Genomic DNA, 12312 nt, shown 5'->3' with positions numbered 1-12312 from the left:
AACATTGATGTAAATATTCTCAGCAAAATACTAGCAAATCAAGTCCAGTAGCATATGAAATGGATTATACACTGTAACCAAGTGGGATGTCTTTGGAATGCAAGGATGATTCAACATACGAAAATCAATGTCATGGGGAGGGTATAGCTCAAGTGGTAGAGTGCATGCTGTCTAGCATGCATGAGGTCCTGCGTTCAATCCCTAGTACCTCCTCTAAATAAACAGAGAAACCTAATTATCTCCCCCCTCCAAAAAAAATTAAAATAAGTAAAATTAAAAAATATAGCCCCCAACTGATGGGCATTTAGGTTATTTAAAAAAAAATCAATGCAATAACATTAAAGAACAAAGAGGAAAAAACCACATAATCATTTCAGTGCAGAACAAGCATTTGAGAAAATTTAACACCTTTTCATGATAGAAGCATTCAGCAAAATACAGAAGGAAACTTCCTCAACATACTAAAAGCCATTTATGAAAACCTACAGCGAACATCATACTCAATGATGAAAGACTGAAAGCTTTCTCTCTGAGTTCGGAAACACAGGAAGAAAGTCCGCTTTTGCCACTTCTATTCAACATAGGACTGAAAGGTCTAGTTGAACAATTAGGCAGGGGAAAAAACATTCAGACTGGAAAGAAAGGAGTAAGCTTATCTCTCTTTACAGATTATATGACCTTATATTTAGAAAACCCTAAATATTAACATAAAAAACTATTTAGACTAACAAATGCATAAGGTCCTGGGTTCAATTCCCAATCAAAAAAGTCAACACACAAAAATCAGTTGCATTTTCTGCATTAACATTTGAAAAGGAGATTACAAAGCAATTCCATTTACAAGTAGCATTAAAAAAAAATAAAATACTTAGGAGTTAACCAAGGAGGTGAAACACTTACAGTGAAACTATAAAATGCTGCTGAAAGAAATTACAGAGGACATGAATCGATGGAAACATATCCCCTGTTCATGCATTGGAAGGCTTACTATTGTTAAAAAGTCAGTGCCACCCAAAGTAATCTACAGATTCAGTGTAATCCCTATCAAAATCTCAGTGGCCTTTTTTTTTTTGCAAAATAGAAAAAGAAATCCTAAAATTAATATGGAATCTCAAAGAACCTCAAACAGCCAAAACAATTTTGAAAAATGAACAAAGCAGGAGGATTCACAGTTCCTGTTTTCAAAACTTACTGCAAAACAGCAGTAATAAAACAGTATGTTACTGGCATAAAGATGGGCACAGAGACCAATGGAATAGAGTAGAAAGCCGAGAAGTAAACCCTCACATATATGTTCAAGTGATTTAGACAAGGGTGCCAAAACTATTCAGTGGGGCAAAGAACGGTCTTTGCAACAAATGGTGCTGGGAAAACTGAATATCCCTGTGGAAAAGAATGAGGTTGGACCCTTATCTAACATTGTATACAAAAATTAACTCAGAATGGATAAAAGACCTAAATGTAAGACCTAAAACAATAAAACTCTTAGAAGAAAACATAGGACATAAGTTTCACGACATTGGCTTTCACTGTGATTTCTTGGATGTGACACCAAAGACAAGCAATAGAAGAGACAAATTGGATTTCATGAAGATTAAAAATGTTTTGCATTAAAAGACCTATCAACAGAGTAAGAAGGCAACCCACAGAATGGGGGGAATATTTGCAAAATTATGTGTCTGATAAGAGACTTAGAATTTCTGCAATATATAGTGAATTCCTGAAACTCAACAACAAAAAATCAATTTGAAAATGGATTTGAGTAGACATTTCCCCAGAGAAGATATACGAATGTCCAGAAAGCACATGAAAAGATGCTCAGTGTCACTAATCATCAGGGAAAATGGCAAGTCAAAACTAGAAGGAGATACCACCACATTCATCCCGATGGCTACTATCAAAAAAAAACATAAAATAACAAGGATGTGGAGAAATCGGAATCCTTGTTCACTGTTGGTGGGAATGTGAAAATGATACAGCTGTTGTAGAAAATGGCATAGCAATTCCTCAAATCAGTGAAAGATAAAAATACTGTATGATCCAGCAAATCCACTTCTGAGTCTATAACCCCAAAGAACTGAAAGCGGGGACTAAAACAGGTATTTGTACACCCATTTTCATAGCAGCATTATTTACAGGGACTAACATGTGGAAGCAACTTAAGTGTCTATCAGTGGATGAACACAAAATGTAGTTTATACATGCAGTGAAATATTATTCAGCCTCTAGAGGAAGGAAATTCTGACATACGCTACATCATGGATGAACCTTGAAGATGTTATGCTATGTAAAATAAGTCAGTTATAAAAAGACAAATACTGTATGATTCCACATCTATGAAATACTTAGAGTAGTCAAAATCATAGAGACAGAAAGCAGAATGGTGGTTGCCAGGGGGTGGGGAGAAGGGGCAATGAAGAGTTACTGTTTGATGGCTGGAGAGTTTCATTTAGGGAGGATGAAATGAAAAGAATGGATTGGAGCAAGAAGGAAAATGTGAGGAGATGAAAATGTGTGAGGTAGAGCGAGATGGAATGTGGAACCTGTTGAGCTGTGCCTTAATTTAGTCAAGAAGTTCAGCAGAAAGAAAAGGTCGTGCTGTGTATATCAGACCATAACTACTTTATATTATTTTCCTATTTATGTTGGCTACTGCATTTTTTTTTTTTAAGTGGAGGTACTGGGGATTGAACCCAGGACCTCATGCAGGCTAAACATGTGCTCTGCCGCTGAGCTATTTCCCTTCCCGTGGTTACTGTACTTTTAATACCTTGCTGCTGTTTTCTGTTTTAGACTTTGGGGTTAGTGCTTTTTTAGCAACTGGTGGTGATATTACCCGAAATAAAGTGAGAAAGACCTTTGTTGGAACCCCTTGCTGGATGGCCCCTGAAGTTATGGAACAGGTACTGTGTCTTTTGTCTTTTTTAAATAATTTGGGGTTTTATTACAAAATTGAAAAAACTGAGTAGCATTTGCTTTTGTGTGGTCTGCTCAGTTAGCTTTGAGAAATACGTCTCTGTTCCTTGTTTAAATTGGTCTGTGCTTAGAAAAAATTAAAAAAGCAAAACTCTAGAACTTTACAAAGGACATAGGAATCTCAGGATTTATATGAAAGGCAACCTAAGGAATAATATAATCAAGATTGGCTTAAAGATACTAATCTTTAGGACAAATTAAATGACCTGATCTTGTTACATGAGTGTCATTGCTACGGGGCTTGAAGGACTGGCTTTCTCCACGTCCCTGTTTCTCAGTTGTCTCAGACAACTGCAGCCTGATGTCACTCATGCCATCCCCTTACAGGCACTCTGCTGATTCTCTAATTTCCAGTGCTCGTTGTTTGCTCCTTGTCCTGTTCTCTTTGTGGCATTTGAAACTGTTGACCTTTTCCATCTTTCCTCAGTTCCTTAGCTTCCTCGTTTTTCTACTTGTCCGGCCGTTTCTGACTTCTCTTCAGACTTTCCTTCTGCTGCTGAGTGACGCTACTTCCCAGCTTCTTCTCTTCTCTGAGTACATGTACTCACTAGAAATTTTCATTCCACTTCCAGCCTTTTAATTATTGCTAAATTATATCCAGCCCAGTCTTGTTTTTTAAGGCTCCAGAGTGATATTTCCAACTCCCTGTAGGTTTTTCACATAATTGTCTTTCAGGGATATCATACTCACTATGTAGAAGTGAATCTAGTTTTCATTCTGTCATAGTATCTGCACTGACCCTGTTGGGTGAGGGAAGGATCCCCACTCTAGGGTTATGGGGATTGCTGAACACATGGCACCGGACCCTGGACCGAATGAGACTGGCAGCAGCGTATTACTTACATACACACGTATCTGGAGGCATAGGACACTGCATGCCTCATGGGGTTGTGCTTAGGAAGTGAGTGAACAAAAAGTTACTGGAGAAAGGCTTTGCAGTATGAGGAGAGTGGGATGCCCTTTGGTTCCTTGTGGAGGTGTGATTGGCCTATTTGAACAATTCTGAGGGCTGGCAGGGAGCAGAAACCTGCTACTCATGGATAAACGAGAACTGCTGCTGGTCCATTTGCCAAGCAGGGTTGTTGGGCCTAAGGGACCTTATCCTTGGGAGCAGAGTGGGGGAAGGAGCTTGCGCCTAGGTCGTTAGAGGCCCTCCCATTTACCCAGTATCGAAGCAGCGTGTAATACGGAGCTTTAATTTTAGGTCTCAAACCACGCACTCCCAAAACCTGTTTCTCCTCCTATATTGTTTAGGATAGAAAGTTAAAACATTTAATTATATAATGTGCTGTTGACGTATAAAGGAGAGAGGTCTGGCAGCATATTCACACTAACAACTTTAAAAATATTCTGAGCCTTTGTAACTTTTTTCATTCTGAAAATTAAGGTGATAAAACAATACCATAACATAGGAAATTTAGGGGAAAAAAGATTCACCACCACTGCCTGACATTTTTTTTTAATTCTAGTTGTTTCTTAGATAGACTAGATACCTGCTTGTAATAGTATCAAAACTTATGAAAAATTTTGTAATCTTTTTTCTTAATAAGTGTTTTATCATATCATATCATGACGTGGTTTTCCATATTTCATATAGAATTCATTAACGTTGTTTTTAGTTGAGTATATGAATATACCATACCTAGTAAACATACCATACTTAGCAGTTTCCCTGTTGGTAAACATTCATTTCAGCTTGCTTTCTTGCTCGCGCTTGCTTGCTTGCTTGCTTTCTCTTACAAAGTATATTTAGCTTACTTCAGATTATATTTTATTGGCTTGAAGTTCTTGTTCTGGATGCATATTAGAGGCTCTCTTTTATTTGTGCCTTTAAGGTGGTAAAAATAATCATGTACCTCTGTCTATTCTTCACAGGTCCGAGGTTATGATTTCAAAGCTGACATCTGGAGTTTTGGGATCACAGCGATTGAACTGGCCACGGGGGCAGCTCCTTATCATAAGTACCCGCCAATGAAGGTGGGGCTCGTATTAGAACACTGCCCAGCTCATGTCTCAGTTCTCCTTTGACGTTCTTAGCCTTAGAATTCGGCCCTGCATTTCTTCTAACTCCTCTAGCGGTGACACTCCCTATTAGATATTTACTGTTTAGCATTGAATGACTTTACATTGTAGTTGACCTTCTTACATGATGACTCACCATCTCCTGACTGCATAACTAGTTTGGTATTAGGATGTGATGTGTCTCATTTCAGTGTGTGACCCCACAGGCACCTGTATAGAACAGCCTGAGTGGGGATGTGATCATTTCTACTTCATAAGGTTGTTGGAAGTTTCCCTGTTAACAGTTATGATAGCTAACATTCATTGAGCACTTCCCTGTGCTGGGCACTGTTCTAAGTGCTTTTTATATATTAAATAAGATAATCCATGCAGAGTTCTCACATGCCTTACGTATGTAGGATTCTCCTTGTTGAGTGAAAGTTTGCTTTGTGGTAGAACATTAAGCAGCTTTTATTAAAAGGCATATTACATCCTAAGGTAGTAGTTACCTGAAATGTAATTATTAATCCTGGCGTCCCCAACATTAGTACTAGAATGAATTTTTTGTGTTTCAAGACGGTCCTGCCAATACTGTTGGCAACCATTTTTATCTGTGTGGCCCCTCAGTTACAACGTGCCCATGAGTTCTGTTTGTTTGCAGCTGTAGCTGCTGTTAGTAGTTCCGCTTGCCCACTTTACAGAATGCCCTCTGACTGTCAAAAGTGGTGACCACCGTCGTGAATTTTTGTCATAGTGATACTGTTCACATCTGTATGATCTTGGTGCACTTTGGAACCTTTAAAATGATACTCTGTCTCATTTAAGGCTCTGACAATGTAGACAGGGACAAAACCAGTAAAAGGATAGTGTGAAAAACCTCTTATATCTCCATATTCTAAATATATACATATTGACCTGTATGTTTGTTGAGTGAAATTTTGATTATGTGAAAGGTTAGTGATATTTTTCAGGCCATGGTTTTCCTAAAATTTAAGACTCCTAGGTTAATGCACAAGGTTTAGAAAAGGATGGTTTTTTATAATTAGAAGGTGGGATGCTATTTTTAGGCCCAAGAAATGGCTTATTTTTAAAAAGGAGTTGGGGAGGAAGGTTGAGGTTTACTTGTTGTCATTGTAGGCAGTGACTCCTGCAGTTGTAGCTGGACAGACACATGTTAACCTGTTTGCTCAGAATGAGAAATACTGCCAACCTTAGTAATTCCTTTTCTGTAAATATAAATTGAATCTGAATAGGAAGTAATAATTCTGATTATGGCCTTTTAATATTGGTGTTGACTTTGTGCTTAGGAAAATGGCTAAGCTTTTATTAAAAAATCAAACAGTATAAAAAAAACACAAATCACCCCAAACCTCATCACATCAGTGAGCTTTATTACTTACATCTGTATGCATCAAGATGGTATGTTGCCATGTAAGTCCACGAAGGAAGAGATTTAAGATGGACAGAGTAATCAGAATTGTCAGTTGCTGCAGAGAAGGTAGGAAGAATGAGAAATTAAAAAAGGTTGTAGCTTCGTTAACTAGGACATCATCGGTGATTTCTGTGATTGAAGTTTCTGAGGAGTTCTGGGAAGACAAGGCCAGATTCCAAGAGGTCAAGTGGAAACAGAGCCACATATAGGTAAAGTCAGCAAGGTCATACTCTTAATTTTACTACTATTTTAATTTTTTTTAAAGGTAGTTTGCTGGTACAAGAATGGGGACAGAGGACATGAAGAAAGGGTTCCCACTAAAGGACATACAGTATTGATATAGTTGAGCCCTTGCAGGCACACGGAAGCCGGCTATCTATAGGGTATTATTGATGTAGAAAACACCGAAATAACTCTGGTTTCCAAACAACTGGTCTATATGTGAACTTTTAGAAATTAAAATCTTCTTGTATGTTTGGAGGTTGTCTATACTGAAAAATGTTGGCCACAATATTTAATTTACTTTACTGAGTCTTCAGAAGTTTATATTATATTGAAAATTCTTACAGGTTTTAATGCTGACACTGCAGAATGATCCTCCTTCTTTGGAAACTGGTGTTCAAGATAAAGAAATGCTGAAAAAATACGGAAAATCATTTAGAAAAATGATTTCATTGTGCCTTCAAAAGGATCCAGAAAAAAGGTAAAACATGAGATAAAGCTTACTTTTCTCTTCATCTAATAGGTAAACCATTGGGGAAGGGTAAGAATCACATGCATATATACATGCACGGGGAATTATTTGTGCATATTCAGAGGAACTAAATGTAAGCTTTAGAAAAAATATACACAGACCATTGTACTAGACTGGAAATGAATCACTTACTTTCTCCCTTTTTTTTTAGTATATAGTGCACCCTAAATAGTTAAGCTATTTCCTGGTTAATTTCTTATAATTATAAATGTATATGTTACTAAAATGCTAAATTAGTGTGAGGGTTTGTTTTCAATTTGCATTTAAAAGTTGTAAGTAAACATCTTAATGCTCTTTACAATTTTAATAACAAGAAATACACATAGCAGCTGTTATATTTAATGTCAAATAGTCATACTTATTTCCTTATTGGAGAGAGATTTCAATAAGTGGACCAAAAAAATCAAAGCACTTACTTGTTAACACTAGGAAAATTGGATGACAGGTAAGTCAGGAGGCATGATCATCTAACATGTGTGTCTTTATGAATTAAACAGCTTCATAGAATGTTGGAGATCACTGAGTACAACCTTTTATCTCCGAGGCCAACTACAACTCCTCATTTCTAACCCTGAGCCCTGTTCCCATTCTCTTATTTTTCTGTTTCACATAGTATTTATATTCCCCTCAGTTTCTTAGCACTAAGAGGTCTTTAATTTTGATTTTTCTGAAGATCAACAAAAGCATAAAGATTTGAATTGACATCCTTGATCATGTCTTTAGTATATTTATGTTTAATAGGTCTTCAAAGTTTACTGTTGGAAATATTGGAAAGGATAAGAAAAACAGGCAGCAAAGTTCAAACCTGTGTTTTTAGAACTTTTTTTCCTGTTTCTGAATAAATTGGTATAAAAGATAGAGAACACTTTTGCTTCTGCCAAGCTAGTTGACTAAAATAGCAGGATTCTCTTGTTACAAGCACCCAGAAATGTTGGGTAAATCTATCACACTTAAAAAACCAAATATAGAGATGAGCTTGTGATAAAGGAAGGTCCTCAGATGCAAGAATTAATAAGGAAGCCATAAATCCAAGAACTGTCATAAACTAATCCTTGTAGCTGCCCTCAATGGGACACTGTTCATTCCAGTAACCTACTGGATTGGAGTTTTACTTTCAAGTGGGGACTGGAAATGAGATATTGGGCCCTCCCAATGAGAATTTTGAACTGAGATCTTTTTTTTTTTTTTTTTTTTTTAACTCCCAGCTATTATAATGCACAGCAGTGTTTAAGAACCACTGCTTTTAGAAACTGGCCATGTAATACTGAACCTTAGAGAAGTGATTTGCTCAGGATTATGCAGTAGGTGTGTAGTACTGTTTATTCTTTATTCTCAATCATGCTAGTTTGTTAAATTGACAATGATGCCTTTACTCAAATGAAGTAAGACTCTGCACAGTTAAGAACTGAGTTTAGATTAAATTTTGGGACTATGCATTACTCTTAGAATCTTCAGATTTTTAAAGGAACTTGTGAAGTTATTTTTTAAGAATATGTGGTTATGTAAGTTGAAGCCTTTCAAGCAGCCATGTGGCAAGAAGGACAGGGCTTGATTTGGTCCATTTCCTCTCTGTGAGTTTAAATGTATTTTTATGCATTGTTAAAGTAGGTATTGTCTAGCCAACTTCTTGGGAAATAATATTAAATAGCCAATATATTGGAGGCCACTAAGAAATCATGTTTCTAAAAGAAACATTTCACTAGTGAATTTTTGAAAGAACCTACAATAATTATCAGAACATTTCTATATGAGTTTTTTAATTCTACTCAATGTCTTATACTGAGTTTTTCCTTTTTCCTTTTTAGCAGGTTAAGGAAAATGGAGTACACTGAATTTTGATCTTGCTGCTCAACAAATCATTTTTTCATTTTTGAAGATGAACACCCATGTTACTCTTGAATTAACTGTAAAAACTTTGTTTTCTGATTTTAGACCAACAGCAGCAGAACTATTAAGGCACAAATTTTTCCAAAAAGCAAAGGTAGGGAATTCTAACTTTTGATTTCACATGATCATATGATCCTTGCCAATTACCTAAATTAGGTTCACTGCTCAGGTGTTGCATTCTCTTGAGACGACTATTTTTGGAAGAATGATGGTAGATGAAATAATTGTTGAGGGCACTATTTATACAATCTTTGGTTTTTAAGATAAATGTATTTTTCATATAAATTAATTTACTCATCACATTATAACAGGAAAAATGAATATTAAACTCTGCCACCATAAATATTATCTGTGAAAAATACCAAACTCTCATTTTAGGGTTTACTTCTTAATTAGTAAACATCTCATTTCCCAAAGATATCAGATAAGTGGGATGTTACTGTAGTTGGAAATGTGGGACCATGATCCCAAAGGACACACGGTAAAGCAAACTTTTCACAGATAATGGTTCACACAGTACATTAAGGCTCTGTCTCAGTATATGAAGTATATAGTAGTATACCAAAGGAGTCTCAGAATAAGAGAATGGAAGCCTTTCTCAAACTTCTTTATAAAACAGATACTATGTCACATTTTAATTGTGGTGAATATTTCTGTGTCCGTTTTTTTGTTCAGTAAAAACTTCTTATAAGAAGAAAATACTTATTTTTCCTCTCCAGAATAAAGAATTTCTTCAAGAAAAAATATTGCAGAGAGCACCAACCATTTCTGAAAGAGCTAAAAAGGTAAAGGGGATTTACCTCAGTTTTTCTGGGAAATTATTTACGGTAGATTCGCATTTCCATTTTGAAAGTGTATTTAAGTAATACTTTAACAGTATGAGTATTACTCATTTTCTTTCAATCCTTCCTTTAGCATTCTTTGATATATTCTTTTAGCAAATATTGTTAGTCTACTATATCCTAGGTACTACTCTATCAACTAGAATGAAAAGGTGTGTTATATAATTGATAAATTAATTGTAAGCTCTGTTAAGTCACTGTTTGCAGCTACCAGAGTGAGTTGTGAAGTTGCCTTACACAAAAGCCATGAAGATACTACTTCACACCCAGTAGAATAACTGTAACAAAAAAGACAGACAGTAACAAGTGTTGATAAAGATGTGGAGAAAAGGGAATGGAATGTGGTGCAGCCATTGTAGAAAGTAGTCTGGCAGTTTCTCAAAAGGATGCACCAAGTTGCCACATGACCCAGCAGTTCTACTCTTAGGCATACCCAAGAGAATTGAAAACATGCACACATAAAAATATGCACATGAATGTTCATAGAAGCATTATTTATAACTGAAAAGTGGAAACAACCTGAATGTCCTTCTACTGATAAATGGATACATAAAATGTCATGTATCTATACAATGGAATATTATTCAGCAATAATAAGGAATGAAGGGCTGATAATGTCATAACATTCACGTACCTTTAAAACGTTATGTTAATTGAAAGACATATTGTGTGAGTCCCTTTATGCGAAATATCCAGAAGAGGCAAATGTATAGAGACAAAAAGTAGATTATTGGTTGTCTAGGACTTGAGCAGATCGTAGAGAAATGGGTAGTGACTGCTAGTGGGTATGTGATTTTTTTAGGGGGCTGGGGGAGTAATGAAAGTGATCTAAATTTGATTGTGGAGATGGTTTCACAACTTTCAATATACTAAAAAATTGTTGAATTGTAATACCTTAGGTGGGTCAGTTGTATATGAATATCTCTGTAAAGCTATTACTTTTAAAAAAGAAACATTTAGAAAATGGCACCACCATCACCAAGAAGCTCTTAGAAATTGAAAACACTATAGAAGAAATGAAAAAAAAATTAATTACGAAGATTTTAGGGTAAAGTTGAAATTTCCTGGAAAACAGAGTCCAAAGGCCAAAAAATGGATAACAAGAGAAAAGATGAGAACATCAGAGGATTATTTGAGAAGGTTCAACATTTGCGTAAAAAGAGTTCCAGAAAAGGAAAACTGAGAAAAACAGAAGAAAGGAAATTACTGAAAAAATAATTCAAGACAAAAATTTCATAAATTTCCAAATTGAAGGAGCCCAAGTACGCAGCACAATGAATGCAAATAGAGCAACACTAAGGCACATTACCGTGACAGCTCAGAATACTAGAGGCAAAAAGAAGGTGCTGCAGCCTTCCAGAGAAGGGGGAGAGACCGGAGACAGGATTAGGACTCCTCGTGACCTCAGTGGCACCTCTGGAGGCCACATCACAGTGGAGCAGTGTGTTCAGCATAGAGAGTGATTTCTAACCCAGACTTTTTTTTTTACCAGGCAAACTATAAGTGTGGGGATGAAATCACGATATGTTCAGAAATGCATGACTTTAATAAATGTGCCATGCTAACAGTGGAGAAATTGCTTAAACTAAGATCAGGGGAGTCATGTGACCCAGGAAGCATGGCCCTCTGAATGATGATAGAGTGAGATGTGAAGTAGCAGACCTGATGTGAATCTGGTGGAGCAGATCAGGAGGCTCTGGTGGGAGGCTTCCTCAAGAAGGTGATACTGAAGAATATCTAGTGTATATGAATATGGTGAGGAAATTTGCAAAGCAGGGGATGAATGTGACCAGTGAGAAATAAGCAAATATTAACTCCAGGGGGAAAAGAGTTATACAGAAGAGAAAAGTAATTGTAATATATAATAAGATTCAGCTGTATAGTTTATATAGTCACAATATATAGACACTGAATGTTGATTTAACCAAAATTACAGTATATCTTGAAAAAAGAGTAGGGGATTGATAATAGGGATAAATTCCCATCTTCTGTGGTGAGCAGTCCAATAGATAATTCCTAAAACCAGGAAATCAAGGGGTAATAATAAGAACAGTTTACTTAGATGAATATAATTCCAAAAGAATAAGCTGAAATGAATTGAAAGTGGCTGCCTGTGGGGAAAAGGATGGAAGTTAGGAAATTGTTGTTTTTCTTAACAAAACTTGCACAGCTGTAGTACTCTTGAGACTGTGTAGATATTGTGATTTTTAAAATTGAAAAAAAGGGATCAGAATCTTCTTAATCTTGGGTTTATTTATTTGGGGACTGAAACTCTCCCTCCCTTTTTTAATGTCTTGAGATATGAAACCATTCATCAGATTTGAGCTGTGATTTCACATAAGAGGCATTTGGATGGTATGGAGGCTCAGAAGATGGAAGTACAGGGAAAGTCAGTGGTTGTGAGTCAAGACAGTAGAGAT

The 12312-nt window shown here is 36.2% G+C and overlaps 1 protein-coding gene across 2 annotated transcripts in view; it reads left to right on the top strand.

Annotated features, from left to right (window-relative positions):
* The window catches only part of OXSR1 (oxidative stress responsive kinase 1), a 72328-nt gene that overhangs the window by 43445 nt on the left and 16571 nt on the right, over window positions 1-12312 (top strand). For both annotated transcript variants that reach the window (XM_074345252.1, XM_074345253.1), the window contains exons 6-10: window positions 2794-2903; window positions 4852-4953; window positions 6979-7112; window positions 9096-9144; window positions 9770-9835. In XM_074345252.1, the coding sequence (XP_074201353.1) occupies window positions 2794-2903; window positions 4852-4953; window positions 6979-7112; window positions 9096-9144; window positions 9770-9835 (461 nt within the window). The remainder of the gene's footprint in view (window positions 1-2793; window positions 2904-4851; window positions 4954-6978; window positions 7113-9095; window positions 9145-9769; window positions 9836-12312) is intronic.

The sequence above is a fragment of the Camelus bactrianus genome, chromosome 17, assembly GCF_048773025.1.
Source record: "Camelus bactrianus isolate YW-2024 breed Bactrian camel chromosome 17, ASM4877302v1, whole genome shotgun sequence".
In the NCBI taxonomy this organism is placed as follows: domain Eukaryota; kingdom Metazoa; phylum Chordata; class Mammalia; order Artiodactyla; family Camelidae; genus Camelus; species Camelus bactrianus.
The sequence above is the reverse complement of the archived record's forward strand: the minus strand, read 5'-3'. Positions and strand labels throughout refer to the sequence as shown.